Source organism: Crinia signifera, chromosome 4 (assembly GCF_055691185.1).
Source record: "Crinia signifera chromosome 4, ASM5569118v1, whole genome shotgun sequence".
Classification (NCBI taxonomy): Eukaryota; Metazoa; Chordata; class Amphibia; order Anura; family Myobatrachidae; genus Crinia; species Crinia signifera.
In genome coordinates this window covers 8,852,829-8,868,426 of record NC_139220.1, presented here as the reverse complement: position 1 = coordinate 8,868,426, position 15,598 = coordinate 8,852,829, and the positions used below count along the sequence as shown (strand labels likewise).

Below are 15,598 nucleotides of genomic sequence, written 5' to 3'. Positions count from 1 at the left end.
CCCCTCGTAACGTATAGAAGCAGAGCATCATACCTCCATGACGTGCAGGAACCTCTCCTCCGACGGTGGGTGCGTGGCCTGCAAAATGCGCCAGATATGTTGCGTCTCGTCCAGCGATACCTCCAGCAGGTCCCCCAACATCATGAGTTCTTCCAAGTGACACTTAGCTCCAGGAGACAACTCTAGGACAGGTGGCTCCAGACTTCGAGGCACCAGAGGGGTCTTCCGAGGCTGTTTCCGGGGGGTCCCTGTAGCTTTGAGAAATGAAAGCGCAATGTTACCGCCCAAATGCGCAAAGATGGACACTTGCCGATAGGGATCGATATTCAGAAATAAGTAAATGCAGCGTATTGTGCGTCTCGGATCTGCTCACCTTGCACACAGCTCTTGGAGGCTGAGGAGTAGGCGTGTTCAGAACAGAAGGAGGGGGCCGCCCACATGTGAGTTACCACTTCCTCCGACTTAATGGGTATCTCCTCATCACAGAACAGGTTGGGCTCCAGGCTGCTGCAGGACTTGACGCTGCCGGTGTCCTGGAAAAATGAATGAGAGAATCACTACAGACAATAATTACAGGCATACAAACACATGGCAGGCAGCCCTGCGAGAACTCTAACGTGGTCCCCTTAGTTCGGCAAAGGTGTGAGAAGGTGAGGAGTCCAATATCAAATAAACTGGACCCTCTTTCCCCAGAATCATGCAACCCTTTGCACAGGACAGGACATGATAAGCTGCGTCTCTCCCAGCCAGCCAACAGTGCACGGCTAGTTGGTGGAGATTATAGACCCGCTGAAACTCCGCGATCTTTACCCCCCTCCACTAGATAACGCAGACTCCACCACCACCCTCATACACACACCCGCAGATACAGCCATCTCTACTCCCAGCCTGATACATCAAAGCCCACCCCCTCACCCACTCAGATGCAGCAATCTCCAACCCATCAACACTATCACATACACCAGTGGTTCTCAACATCGGTCCTCAATGACCCCCAACAGTGTACATTTCCCAGCTCACCTCACAGGTGCACTCATTATTCACTGACACATTTAAAAAGATCCACAGGTGGGGCTAATTATTTCACCTGTGATTCTGTGTGGAGACCTGGAAACCGTGCACTGTGTGGGGTCCTGAGGACCAAGGTTGAGAACCACTGACATATAGAAATCTCACCCCACACACCCAGATCCAGAAAACTGTACCTTGTACTATGTAACACATAGCAATAAAGCATTGCTTTTATAACCTGTACTAGAACATTGGAAGCTAGTTGCTATGGGTTACAGCAGCATTGCACAGAGCACCAGAAGGCTGCGATCAGTCCCGGCAGATCCATTTACTCCATCAGTCAGTCACGCTTCCATAAGAAGCCTGGTGGAACATTGCAGACATTCTATATAAATAACCCTCTATACATAGAGAGCGCGCAGTATAAATATCGTACTGAGCGGAGCCAGCACCCTGCTCATTAATGCATTGGTAACCCTATATTATTCTAAAATATCCCACTGGACATAGCATGCACTAATAAATACCCCCCCGTAACATGAGCAGTCACTGAGAAATGTGTTCATCAAAGTAAATGGGTCACAGACGGAGACGCTGCTCCGATGTTACATGTCAGCGAAGGCTGATACATCGCAACAACAGCACCGTTTGTGCTGCAGACCAGGTGCAAGCCTTGTGCTACCTTCACATCATAACCGTATGTCTCCCGGATGTCCTCGTCTGAGTCCGTCTCCTCGTCATCGTAGTCCAAGGGGGGCTGCGGGGAGGAAGCTACACTACTTGACATCCCACGACTGAAGGAACCCTGCTGGAAGGTGGGCAGGTGACCCTGGAATGTCAAGATACGAGCGGGCATAAAGAACTGAACGGGACAAATGATGATGAACTAGATTTTATACTTTGCCATAATAATTAAAACTTATGAACTTCTTAATCATTTTTTTAAAAAGTGAGTTTTCGGCTATTTTTCTGAGAAAGTCCCAATTACATCCCAAATCACTGAGATGCACAAGTCAAGTGCCCTACATAGTGTTCATTCTAGCACTCGCCATCTTTGAAAATCCATGCAGTTCCTCTTCCCTGCCCAGGGTGTCGCTGTCTGCTGTAGTGCTTCTAGCACAGTGTGGTCTGTATATCAGCACTGATATGCAAACCAGACCGGTGCTAGAAACACCACAGCAGACAGCGACACCCCAGGCAGGGAACAGGAACTGCATGGGTTTTCAAAGATGGCGGGTGCTAGAATGAACACTACTATAGGATGGTGAAGGAGCGGAGGGGACCCTGGTGTCGCACATGTGTGAGCTGGACGTAGTCATTCTGCCTTATCAGCCGCGGATGCGTGTGTGAGGGGATTGCGTGGGTCCCTGGCTGACTTCCTGGCACCAGGGACTGTGACATTATCTCACTAAGTGTTTGTCTCACATGACGGAACCTGTCCAATCAATTCTAACAAAACTTCCCATTATTAGAGAATGATGTGTCCTCTCCATACACAACACATTAACAGACATGGGGCCAATTCAGGCCCATTCTTTGGGTCCAAATTCATCCCTGAAGTTAGTGGTTTTTGCATGCGCGATTATGCGCAACCCCCGGGAGCCAACTCTGTGAGTTGCACCCATGCCAAGCCAATCGATCTGGGAAGGGTGGGCATCAGGGGAACGCCCAGTGTGTTCCCCATAAAAACGCTGGGCGTACCCCTGCAGACCAATGCGTGGCGATGCTTGCTCAGGGCGGGCGGCTGACATCACATATGACGTCAGCGTCCGCCCCAAATTAGGCAGATAGCGCCCGGAATGAAAGTCGGCGGGGAGTGGTGATTCAGCCAGGCGGCGTTACCAGGCTCTGAATCAGACCCATGATTGGAAGTAACATTTGCAATGCAGAAATCAGTGTAAGGGGGTTATTCTGGTTCACTGGCAAAGGCAAATTCCTTCTCAAATGGACAAAACCATGCTGCACTGCAGGTGGGGCAGATGTAACAGGTGCGTTTGTCCTTTTGAGAAGGAATTTGCCTTTGCAAGTGAACCAGAATAAGGGCCTATATCAAGCATGGCCAAACTATGGCCATCCAGATGTTGTAAAACTACAAGTCCCATCATGCCACAGTTTTGCTATTAGGGAATGCTAAAACAATTGCAAGGCATGCTGGGATGTGTAGTCTCACAACAGCTGGAGGGCCACAGTTTGGACATGCCTGGCCTATATACACTATTAATACAAGTTACAGTAGGAATAGAGGGGTCGCCGTGGAGAGTGGAAGAAGCTCTGATAGGATCCCAGATAATGAAATCCCAGGGGTCGGGTGCAGGTCATGACCATGGGGCTCAGCTGGCTCTCAGGAAGGCTGAGCCCGGTCTCACGTGCCCATCTAGACCTTACAGGAATGAGTACCGGACTGCATAACCGCCAGATGGCCAGGAAGAAGGGCAGACAGACACCTCTAATACAGTCATACAAAGCCCACACCAGCAAACCCGTCACCGTGACAGAGTATAACACAATACCTATGGCAATACCGGGCCTCACTGCTCACCTGCAGGTCCGGGTTAGCGGCGGCTTTCTGCAGCTCCGCGCTGATGATCTTCTCCGTCTTCTCCCTGGCCGCCTGCTCCACCATACGCTGGCTCAGCACCGAGAGCTTGGCCAGGGCACAAGACAGCTCTTCCGTGGCCAGCGCTTGCCGCGCCCGGTCTTGCCAGCTCATGGCGCGTTCCGTCAGGCACTGCAGCGCTTCCCCCTCGGGCAGCCGCACCGGCAGCTTCTGCAGCGAGACGAGCAGCGAGAGGATAGTCTCCAGTCTCGGCCTGCGGGAGCGCATGCACTGCGTGCACAGGAATTTCACGTCCTTGGACTGCCAGCTGCTGCCTTTCTTCTGCGAGCTGGTTTTGGGGAGGGGGACGCAGGTGCTGTGGAACCAGTCCTTGCACAGTTCGCATTGTAACATGAAGCCGCTGGCGGCTTTGCGGCATATGCAGAAGCGCACTTCCTCGATGCGATCCACCATTGTCATCTTGGCCAGGTTGGAGGCTCGCAAGGAACGCATAGAGTCCACCTCTTTGTGTTCTAGATCCTTAAATACGGCAACCTGACCGAAGGGGAGAAGAGAAATTACCAAAGGGCTGGATATAGGTCATCTACCAAACCGGGCCGGTTATCTATGTTGTCACAGGACTCCCTACAAACACTGAGCTGTGAGTCACTGCACTAACACGTTCCGCCAGGTCTGACCGCTGGTCACTGTGTAACCACATAGGTAAAACTTCCTATGTACTGTAATCAGAGTATAAGACTATAGGTCACACCACACCCCGGTCTCCACACACCAGTGATAAGGATTAGAGAGTTTCAATCAATGTAATGACTTAAGGACCCATTTACTACAGGATCGTATACACAAAGCGTCTGGCCGGGATTTACCCCCCAGGATCGCACTGCAATATGTGATTCTTACAGCCGTCAGTGGCTTCGAAAGGAGCACCCACCAGCCGGGTGCCAGGGGTTTTGCGCATGCACAGTTCACGCTGAATCCCCCCCCCCCCCCCCCGCTGACCGCACTGACCCGGCGGCAGTGCAGTCTGTAGCCGATAGGAGCAAAAAAACATTTGTCTTCATGCTATCGGATTCAATGTCCCGCCTGCAGTGGGACGAGAAGGGGGCGTGGCCACGAGTTGTGGCCGGGAATCGGTGAGCTGCAGCCGGCAGCTCGTCACTTCCCGGCCGTTCTCGTGAAGTCGGGCTCGTTCTGCCGAGAAACCCTGCTCAATGCTGTCGGGGAAGACAGCAATGAATAGGGCCCGGCGATTGAATACCCCCCTTAATATTTGAAGCTAACCCCTGAAACTGGGTGTTTTCGGGGAATTAGCCGCAAATATTATATGATAACTGGGCCCCTAAAGCAGGTATTGGCTTATTTAGTTTATTAGTGAAGCTTTACAGAAGGTCGACACAAGCTGACGGTCAACATTGACATGGCTGACACGAGTTTTCAGGTTTTTGGTGTCTTTGTCTACATACATTGACACGGTATAAGTGTACAGCATCCACTCGTTGCGTCAGCACATTATTATGTTCCCCCTCTATGCCCACTGGGATAGTAACGTATGAGCCAAGTCGATCTAACAAAAAGGTGAAAAACTCGCGTTAATCTTTAGCTTGTGTCGACCTTCCGTCGATGCTGACCTATGGAATCTCGACCATTAGTGGTCGACGTAGAAATTGCCGACCTAGGGACCAGATACCTATTAGAACCCAGAGCAGGAAACCACAGTGGTCGGAGCCGATGGCGCAGTCTGCACCCAGAAGTAATTACCACGGAGGCCGTGTCCCTCGGCTCCTCCAGAGGCTCTTCTAGTTCACTCATGGAATCCAGGTCCAAGTCCTTCTCCTCCATCAGCTCTTTCACTTTCCTCCGCTTACTCCGGCCGCTTCCATAAATGCCGATATCACTTCGCGGGCTTAGCACCTACATAAGATACCAGAGAAAGTCACCGGGGATGCCGGACTAAGGCCAGTGGCAGAGGAGATGGAAACGCAGGACAGGAGTGTAAATGTCAATCATGTATTGTAACTGAATGCAAGAGCGTTATTTCCTCAGTGACTGCAGGTGAGGAACGTCCGGCAAGTTTTACTGAAGCCTTTAATATGGGACATCTGTTGTGCATATAGTTTGTCACATTAAGGTTTCATTTGAGAAAGGTCAGGTGACACCTATCACACCTGTAGTAAGGTGTATCCGTGGCAGGTCGCTCACCTGTAGTAAGGTGTATCCGGGGCAGGTCGCTCACCTGTAGTAAGGTGTATCCGGGGCAGGTCGCTCACCTGTAGTAAGGTGTATCCGGGGCAGGTCGCTCACCTGTAGTAAGAGGTGTATCTGGGGCAGGTCTCTCACCTGTAGTAAGGTGTATCTGGGGCAGGTCTCTCACCTGTAGTAAGGTGTATCTGGGGCAGGTCGCTCACCTGTAGTAAGGTGTATCTGGGGCAGGTCTCTCACCTGTAGTAAGGTGTATCTGGGGCAGGTCTCTCACCTGTAGTAAGGTGCATCTGGGGCAGGTCTCTCACCTGTAGTAAGGTGTATCCGGGGCAGGTCTCTCACCTGTAGTAAGGTGTATCTGGGGCAGGTCTCTCACCTGTAGTAAGGTGTATCCGGGGCAGGTCGCTCACCTGTAGTAAGGTGTATCTGGGGCAGGTCTCTCACCTGTAGTAAGGTGTATCCGGGGCAGGTCTCTCACCTGTAGTAAGGTGTATCCGGGGCAGGTCGCTCACCTGTAGTAAGGTGTATCTGGGGCAGGTCTCTCACCTGTAGTAAGAGGTGTATCTGGGGCAGGTCTCTCACCTGTAGTAAGGTGTATCTGGGGCAGGTCGCTCACCTGTAGTAAGGTGTATCTGGGGCAGGTCTCTCACCTGTAGTAAGGTGTATCCGGGGCAGGTCGCTCACCTGTAGTAAGGTGTATCTGGGGCAGGTCTCTCACCTGTAGTAAGGTGTATCTGGGGCAGGTCTCTCACCTGTAGTAAGGTGTATCCGGGGCAGGTCGCTCACCTGTAGTAAGGTGTATCTGGGGCAGGTCTCTCACCTGTAGTAAGAGGTGTATCTGGGGCAGGTCTCTCACCTGTAGTAAGGTGTATCTGGGGCAGGTCGCTCACCTGTAGTAAGGTGTATCTGGGGCAGATCTCTCACCTGTAATAAGGTGTATCTGGGGCAGGTCTCTCACCTGTAGTAAGGTGTATCCGGGGCAGGTCGCTCACCTGTAGTAAGGTGTATCTGGGGCAGGTCTCTCACCTGTAGTAAGAGGTGTATCTGGGGCAGGTCGCTCACCTGTAGTAAGGTGTATCTGGGGCAGGTCGCTCACCTGTAGTAAGGTGTATCTGGGGCAGGTCTCTCACCTGTAGTAAGGTGTATCTGGGGCAGGTCTCTCACCTGTAGTAAGGTGTATCTGGGGCAGGTCGCTCACCTGTAGTAAGGTGTATCTGGGGCAGGTCGCTCACCTGTAGTAAGGTGTATCTGGGGCAGGTCTCTCACCTGTAGTAAGGTGTATCCGGGGCAGGTCTCTCACCTGTAGTAAGGTGTATCTGGGGCAGGTCTCTCACCTGTAGTAAGGTGTATCTGGGGCAGGTCGCTCACCTGTAGTAAGGTGTATCTGGGGCAGGTCGCTCACCTGTAGTAAGGTGTATCTGGGGCAGGTCTCTCACCTGTAGTAAGGTGTATCTGGGGCAGGTCTCTCACCTGTAGTAAGGTGTATCTGGGGCAGGTCGCTCACCTGTAGTAAGGTGTATCTGGGGCAGGTCTCTCAACTGTAGTAAGGTGTATCTGGGGCAGGTCTCTCACCTGTAGTAAGGTGTATCTGGGGCAGGTCGCTCACCTGTAGTAAGGTGTATCTGGGGCAGGTCTCTCACCTGTAGTAAGGTGTATCTGGGGCAGGTCTCTCACCTGTAGTAAGGTGTATCTGGGGCAGGTCTCTCACCTGTAGTAAGGTGTATCTGGGGCAGGTCGCTCACCTGTAGTAAGGTGTATCTGGGGCAGGTCGCTCACCTGTAGTAAGGTGTATCTGGGGCAGGTCGCTCACCTGTAGTAAGGTGTATCTGGGGCAGGTCTCTCACCTGTAGTAAGGTGTATCTGGGGCAGGTCTCTCACCTGTAGTAAGGTGTATCTGGGGCAGGTCTCTCACCTGTAGTAAGGTGTATCTGGGGCAGGTCTCTCACCTGTAGTAAGGTGTATCTGGAGCAGGTCTCTCACCTGTAGTAAGGTGGAGCTGGGGCAGGTCTCTCACCTGTAGTAAGAGGTGTATCTGGGGCAGGTCGCTCACCTGTAGTAAGGTGTAGCTGGAGTTCTTTTTCAGGAAAGTCCTCCCTGTGCGCTCTCGCCAGGACCGGGCAGCCGCCACTTGAGATTCCAGCTGCGGTAGGGCATCTAGACGCACAGGAATGGGCCGGCCCTTGCTTAGCAAACTCTCCAGATATTCCAGGTACGCGTAATGACTGCCACTCTGCAGAGACAACAGTAATAATAATGCAGCAAGTCTGTACATTGGACCAAGGTTTCTGTGACCCGAGACCAGACTAGTCATTATGTATCATGTTATTAGTAGACATTCTACCACCGGAGAGTTAGGTCACTCCAGAACTAGAGCGCGCTATTTACCTGTATTGCTTCGACTTTAGCGGTCCAGTCCTTGGCTCTTTGCAGAGCCTCCTTCAGCGCCAGGACATTGGGCAGATAAGCCTGGATGTTCTTTGCCTCGGTTAGGATGCTTTCCAGGCTGGACACACTGTGCTGCGGCCTAGTGACAGAGAGGTGACAGACACATGACCCCCAATATAAAGGCATATGAGGTACATAAGCTGGAAATACTCAGGCCCACAGTGTACATGTCATTTTGGGAGGTCACGTGACAATTGTTGTTTGATAGCCCAAATAGGATGTCAGGATAACGGCCACTGTAAAGAATTGCTCTTATGCATAGGATGAAGGACAGATCAGGTCATCCCCAAGGATCTGGGGACAGTAAGTATAAGAGACTCATGTGTCTGACAAATGAGCAGCACTTTAGAAGATAAACCGATATTTGCCGGACGGCTTCCCGCATCTTAGTTCTTCAAGTGTCAAACGTGTCTAGATCAAGTGCAAGAATACTGCGCTTTGTTGGACCTTTAATAGTCAGATTGGCGGGGGGCAGCAAGGGGACATTCTTCTTAACTGCTCTCAATCGACAACGGGAAGCAAACCCCAATGGTGTTTCTGGCCCCAAGTGTAACATGATGGAAGCTCTATTCCATGATACAGAACCAGTCCAGGTCCATGTGTCACTTACCTAACCAGAAGGCAGGCTTTGGCTTTCTCCTCCCACCTCTCCGACACCGTCAGCAGCTCCTGGAGTTCGGTCATCGCTTTCTCCACGGCGTGATGTGGGGCCAGTCCCACTCCGGAATCGATGAGTTTCTTCATCACGTCCAAGGTGACCTTGTGCGGGTCAGAAAGAGTCTGGCGCACTTCATCCAGCCACCGCGCCTGCAGCAGCTCCTGCTTCAGGCGCGGCAGCTCCGGGAGCTCCACGTACAGGTTGGTCCCCAGATCGATGAGAGACTGCAGCTTGCCGGAGTCCGGAACCTCGTCGGACATGGCCTCCTGAGCGCGTTCATGGAACTCCTCCACGTCGTCCAGCAGGTTCTGCACAACAAACACGCGGCATCAGAGAAGAGAACTAGAGAGGATGTGAGGCATTTACATAAAGATGTATCACAGGCTGTAGCAGTGGTCATGCTCACCTTGACCTGCCGGGCCTGTGAAACGACGCACGGGAGGCTGAACAGCTGCTGCACAAAGGCCTTCAGCTCCTCCATGGTGAGTTTGGTGCGAGTCTTCCCCGGGTCTTGGATCAGTTTGCTATAGATGCAGGTGAAAGCATTAGAGACTGATTTTCATCTGCATATTAGTAATATACCGAGCAAGTAGCCGACACAACCATGCCAATCCCTAACGAAGAGCAATGTTTAATTAAATGACAAAATAGAAATACAATTCAATTATAAAATATTTGTATCCCCGCTCCCCCTTATTGGGCTGTACAGGGCTAACCCGGCTAGAGGAACACAGCCACCACTAACACGCTGCCTTCTCCACTACATCCGTGTATGCTCCTATAGCGGTCAGTGGGGCTGATTCAGGACAGCAAGGAGAGCAAATGCATTTAGACTGTTTCTGTGCAGGGTACATACTGGCTGCTTCTGCATGTAGCCCACACATGTTAGACAGCTTTTTTTTTTTTTTCAATACAATTTAGATTTCAGTTTGAACCCCCCATCCCCCCACTAAAATCTAACTCTCTCTCTGCACCTGTTACATCTGCCCCCCTGCAGTGCAGCATGGTGTTACCCAGGTCTCTCTGCACGTTACATCTGCCCCCCCCCCCCCCCTGCAGTGAAACATGGTGTTACCCAGGTGTCTCTGCACATGGTACATCTGCCCCCCTGCAGTGCAGCATGGTGTTACAAACATTGGAGAATGCTAGCTCCTGGGCAGAGCACTGTGAGGCAGCAATGCTAACCACCATGCAGCACAGTTGCACCAACATGGATGTTACATGACATAGGATCACAATCTCACTTGTGCTTCTGCTTTTTGGTGAGCAACAGCTGGGCGACAGACGCGCACGTCTCCGCTTCTTTCACCGCGTCCCTGAGCCGCCGGTACAACTCGTTCTCCGGGAACTTCCTGTCCTCCGCATCTTCTAGCATCACCTTCAGCTCTATGATATCTGCAAGGACAGAGGGAGCGACTGGTTGGGGATACTCAGCGGAAATGCAATGTCCTCCAGTGGAGCGACTTCTGTGCCTCCTCTCGCAGACCCACCTTTCTTGTGATTGAGGCTGGCGGTCAGCGCTTCTGTCACCCGGCTGACCCACGTATCATACGACTGTGCCCGCGACTTTACTCCATACAGCAGGGTTGGGAAATCTTCCAGTGAATATCGGATCCTAGCGCCAGCAAACAAAAGGTTAATCAGGGTTGGGGACAACGGCAGCGAGACATTTTATTGCAGGAGACTAGTCGTTCGTTCCCAAGGAAAGAAGTTCTGGCAGTAGGGTTCATCTCTGCTAAAGTGCATGGTTCTGTTGTGTGCACACCAATACCAGAGATACATTATATAGAACTAGTTAAAAGCTTGTCAAAATGACGGCTTCTACAATGTGCTTCACTTTGAGCTGTGACTGTTTTTAATTTCACTTTGAGCTGTGACTGTTTTTAATTTCACTTTGAGCTGTGACTGTTTTTAATCCACAAACTCTCCACCCTCCCCCAGTCCTTATCTGCTCATTCCTCCAATCTGTCTTCCCAGCTCCCTCCCTCCATATCCACCAAGTTTGAAACCGATCAATTGCTTTCACTTAAAGAGTAATTTGGTCAGTAGAGTGGCCTCTATTGGTCATTGGCGGTACTTCACCTCACAAGAATATGTCAATGAAGTAACAGATAAAGACGCTGCTTGGATTCATAGCGATTGGATAATAAGCTGCATTCCCAGTTATGTCACTGGTCCCTTGTGAACAATGATAGGACAACTCCATATGATCGACGGGAACAAAAGGCCAATGTGGCACTAGTCGGTTTTTTTCCAACTTTTTTTTATCCATTACCAACCAGGTAGACTATGATTGGGAATAGTGAGCCGCGCGGAGCACAGCAGTAGTAAAGCGAGGCACCTTACCATCCAGGTAGACTATGATTGGGAATAGTGATCCGCGCAGAGCACAGCAGTAGTAAAGCGAGGCACCTTACCAACCAGGTAGACTATGATTGGGAATAGTGAGCCGCGCGGAGCACAGCAGTAGTAAAGCGAGGCACCTTACCGTCCAGGTAGACTATGATTGGGAATAATGAGCCGCACGGAGCACAGCAGTAGTAAAGCGAGGCACCTTACCATCCAGGTAGACTATGATTGGGAATAGTGAGCCCCGCAGAGCACAGCAGTAATAAAGCGAGGCACCTTACCATCCAGGTAGACTATGATTGGGAATAGTGAGCCGCGCGGAGCACAGCAGTAGTAAAGCGAGGCACCTTACCATCCAGGTACACTATGATTGGGAATAGTGAGCCACGCAGAGCACAGCAGTAGTAAAGCGAGGCACCTTACCGTCCAGGTAGACTATGATTGGGAATAGTGAGCCGCGCGAAGCACAGCAGTAGTAAAGCGAGGCACCTTACCGTCCAGGTAGACTATGATTGGGAATAGTGAGCCGCGCGGAGCACAGCAGTAGTAAAGCGAGGCACCTTACCGCCCAGGTAGACTATGATTGGGAATAGTGAGCCGCGCGGAGCACAGAAGTAGTAAAGCGAGGCACCTTACCGTCCAGGTACACTAAGATTAGGAATAGTGAGCCGCGCGGAGCACAGCAGTAGTAAAGCGAGTCACCTTACCATCCAGGTAGACCATGATTGGGAATAATGAGCCGCGCGTAGGGCACAGCAGTAGTAAAGCGAGGCACCTTACCGTCCAGATAGACTATGATTGGGAATAGTGAGCCGCGCGGAGCACAGCAGTAGTAAAGCGAGGAACCTTACCATCCAGGTACACTATGATTGGGAATAATGAGCCGCGTGGAGCACAGCAGTAGTAAAGCGAGGCACCTTACCGTCCAGGTAGACTATGATTGGGAATAGTGAGCCGCGCGGAGCACAGCAGTAGTAAAGCGAGGCACCTTACCATCCAGGTACACTATGATTGGGAATAGTGAGCCGCGCGGAGCACAGCAGTAGTAAAGCGAGGCACCTTACCATCCAGGTAGACTATGAATGGGAATAGTGAGCCGCGCGGAGCACAGCAGTAGTAAAGCGAGGCACCTTACCGTCCAGGTAGACTATGATTGGGAATAGTGAGCCGCGTGGAGCACAGCAGTAGTAAAGCGAGGCACCTTACCATCCAGGTACACTATGATTGGGAATAGTGAGCCGCGCGGAGCACAGCAGTAGTAAAGCGAGACACCTTACCGTCCAGGTAGACTATGATTGGGAATAGTGAGCCGCGTGGAGCACAGCAGTAGTAAAGCGAGGCACCTTACCATCCAGGTACACTATGATTGGGAATAATGAGCCGCGCGGAGCACAGCAGTAGTAAAGCGAGGCACCTTACCATCCAGGTAGACTATGATTGGGAATAGTGAGCCGCGCGGAGCACAGCAGTAGTAAAGCGAGGCACCTTACCATCCAGGTAGACTATGATTGGGAATAGTGAGCCGCGCGGAGCACAGCAGTAGTAAAGCGAGGCACCTTACCATCCAGGTAGACTATGATTGGGAATAGTGAGCCGCGCGGAGCACAGCAGTAGTAAAGCGAGACACCTTACCGTCCAGGTAGACTATGATTGGGAATAGTGAGCCGCGCGGAGCACAGCAGTAGTAAAGCGAGGCACCTTACCGTCCAGGTAGACTATGATTGGGAATAGTGAGCCGCGTGGAGCACAGCAGTAGTAAAGCGAGGCACCTTACCATCCAGGTAGACTATGATTGGGAATAATGAGCCGCGCGGAGCACAGCAGTAGTAAAGCGAGGCACCTTACCATCCAGGTACACTATGATTGGGAATAGTGAGCCGCGCGGAGCACAGCAGTAGTAAAGCGAGGCACCTTACCATCCAGGTACACTATGATTGGGAATAATGAGCCGCGCGTAGGGCACAGCAGTAGTAAAGCGAGGCACCTTACCATCCAGGTACACTATGATTGGGAATAGTGAGCCGCGCGGAGCACAGCAGTAGTAAAACGAGGCACCTTACCGTCCAGGTACACTACGATTGGGAATAATGAGCCGCGCGGAGCACAGCAGTAGTAAAGCGAGGCACCTTACCATCCAGGTAGACTATGATTGGGAATAGTGATCCGCGCAGAGCACAGCAGTAGTAAAGCGAGGCACCTTACCAACCAGGTAGACTATGATTGGGAATAATGAGCCGCACGGAGCACAGCAGTAGTAAAGCGAGGCACCTTACCATCCAGGTACACTATGATTGGGAATAGTGAGCCGCGCCGAGCACAGCAGTAGTAAAGCGAGGCACCTTACCATCCAGGTAAACTATGATTAGGAATAGTGAGCCGCGCGGAGCACAGCAGTAGTAAAGCGAGGCACCTTACCATCCAGGTACACTATGATTGGGAATAGTGAGCCGCGCGGAGCACAGCAGTAGTAAAGCGAGGCACCTTACCGTCCAGGTACACTATGATTGGGAATAGTGAGCCGCGCAGAGCACAGCAGTAGTAAAGCGAGGCACCTTACCATCCAGGTACACTATGATTGGGAATAGTGAGCCGCGCGGAGCACAGCAGTAGTAAAGCGAGGCACCTTACCGTCCAGGTAGACTATGATTGGGAATAGTGAGCCGCGTGGAGCACAGCAGTAGTAAAGCGAGGCACCTTACCATCCAGGTACACTATGATTGGGAATAGTGAGCCGCGCGGAGCACAGCAGTAGTAAAGCGAGGCACCTTACCATCCAGGTACACTATGATTGGGAATAGTGAGCCGCGCGGAGCACAGCAGTAGTAAAACGAGGCACCTTACCGTCCAGGTACACTACGATTGGGAATAATGAGCCGCGCGGAGCACAGCAGTAGTAAAGCGAGGCACCTTACCATCCAGGTAGACTATGATTGGGAATAGTGATCCGCGCAGAGCACAGCAGTAGTAAAGCGAGGCACCTTACCAACCAGGTAGACTATGATTGGGAATAGTGAGCCGCGCGGAGCACAGCAGTAGTAAAGCGAGGTACCTTACCGTCCAGGTAGACTATGATTGGGAATAATGAGCCGCGCGGAGCACAGCAGTAGTAAAGCGAGGCACCTTACCATCCAGGTAGACTATGATTGGGAATAGTGAGCCGCGCGGAGCACAGCAGTAGTAAAGCGAGGCACCTTACCATCCAGGTACACTATGATTGGGAATAGTGAGCCGCGCGGAGCACAGCAGTAGTAAAGCGAGGCACCTTACCGTCCAGGTAGACTATGATTGGGAATAGTGAGCCGCGTGGAGCACAGCAGTAGTAAAGCGAGGCACCTTACCATCCAGGTACACTATGATTGGGAATATTGTGCCGCGCGGAGCACAGCAGTAGTAAAGCGAGACACCTTACCATCCAGGTACACTATGATTGGGAATAGTGAGCCGCGCAGAGCACAGCAGTAGTAAAGCGAGGCACCTTACCATCCAGGTACACTATGATTGGGAATAGTGAGCCGCGCGGAGCACAGCAGTAGTAAAACGAGGCACCTTACCGCCCAGGTAGACTATGATTGGGAATAGTGAGCCCCGCAGAGCACAGCAGTAGTAAAGCGAGGCACCTTACCGTCCAGGTACACTACGATTGGGAATAATGAGCCGCGCGGAGCACAGCAGTAGTAAAGCGAGGCACCTTACCATCCCGGTACACTATGATTGGGAATAATGAGCCGCGCGGAGCACAGCAGTAGTAAAGCGAGGCACCTTACCATCCCGGTACACTATGATTGGGAATAGTGAGCCGCGCGGAGCACAGCAGTAGTAAAACGAGGCACCTTACCGCCCAGGTAGACTATGATTGGGAATAGTGAGCCCCGCAGAGCACAGCAGTAGTAAAGCGAGGCACCTTACCGTCCAGGTACACTACGATTGGGAATAATGAGCCGCGCGGAGCACAGCAGTAGTAAAGCGAGGCACCTTACCATCCCGGTACACTATGATTGGGAATAATGAGCCGCGCGGAGCACAGCAGTAGTAAAGCGAGGCACCTTACCATCCCGGTACACTATGATTGGGAATAGTGAGCCGCGCGGAGCACAGCAGTAGTAAAACGAGGCACCTTACCGCCCAGGTAGACTATGATTGGGAATAGTGAGCCCCGCAGAGCACAGCAGTAGTAAAGCGAGGCACCTTACCATCCAGGTACACTATGATTGGGAATAGTGAGCAGCGCAGAGCACAGCAGTAGTAAAGCGAGGCACCTTACCGTCCAGGTAGACTATGATTGGGAATAATGAGCCACGCGGAGCACAGCAGTAGTAAAGCGAGACACCTTGCCTGAAGCGAGTGAAGCAGGCAATGCGAGGGGATGTGGAACACAAATT

The 15,598-nt window shown here is 51.8% G+C and overlaps 1 protein-coding gene across 2 annotated transcripts in view; it reads right to left on the bottom strand.

Annotated features, from left to right (window-relative positions):
* The window catches only part of KDM5A (lysine demethylase 5A), a 34,124-nt gene that overhangs the window by 4,619 nt on the left and 13,907 nt on the right, over positions 1-15,598 (bottom strand). The window contains exons 16-26 of one of the 2 annotated variants that reach the window (XM_083180980.1): positions 10,361-10,485; positions 10,115-10,265; positions 9,277-9,394; positions 8,823-9,178; positions 8,153-8,291; positions 7,818-7,997; positions 5,327-5,479; positions 3,551-4,102; positions 1,694-1,840; positions 374-533; positions 34-254 (exon numbers count right to left, since the gene is read on the bottom strand). In XM_083180980.1, coding sequence (XP_083037106.1) covers positions 34-254; positions 374-533; positions 1,694-1,840; positions 3,551-4,102; positions 5,327-5,479; positions 7,818-7,997; positions 8,153-8,291; positions 8,823-9,178; positions 9,277-9,394; positions 10,115-10,265; positions 10,361-10,485 — 2,302 coding nt within the window. The remainder of the gene's footprint in view (positions 1-33; positions 255-373; positions 534-1,693; positions 1,841-3,550; positions 4,103-5,326; positions 5,480-7,817; positions 7,998-8,152; positions 8,292-8,822; positions 9,179-9,276; positions 9,395-10,114; positions 10,266-10,360; positions 10,486-15,598) is intronic. The other variant, XM_083180981.1, reaches the window with a different exon arrangement.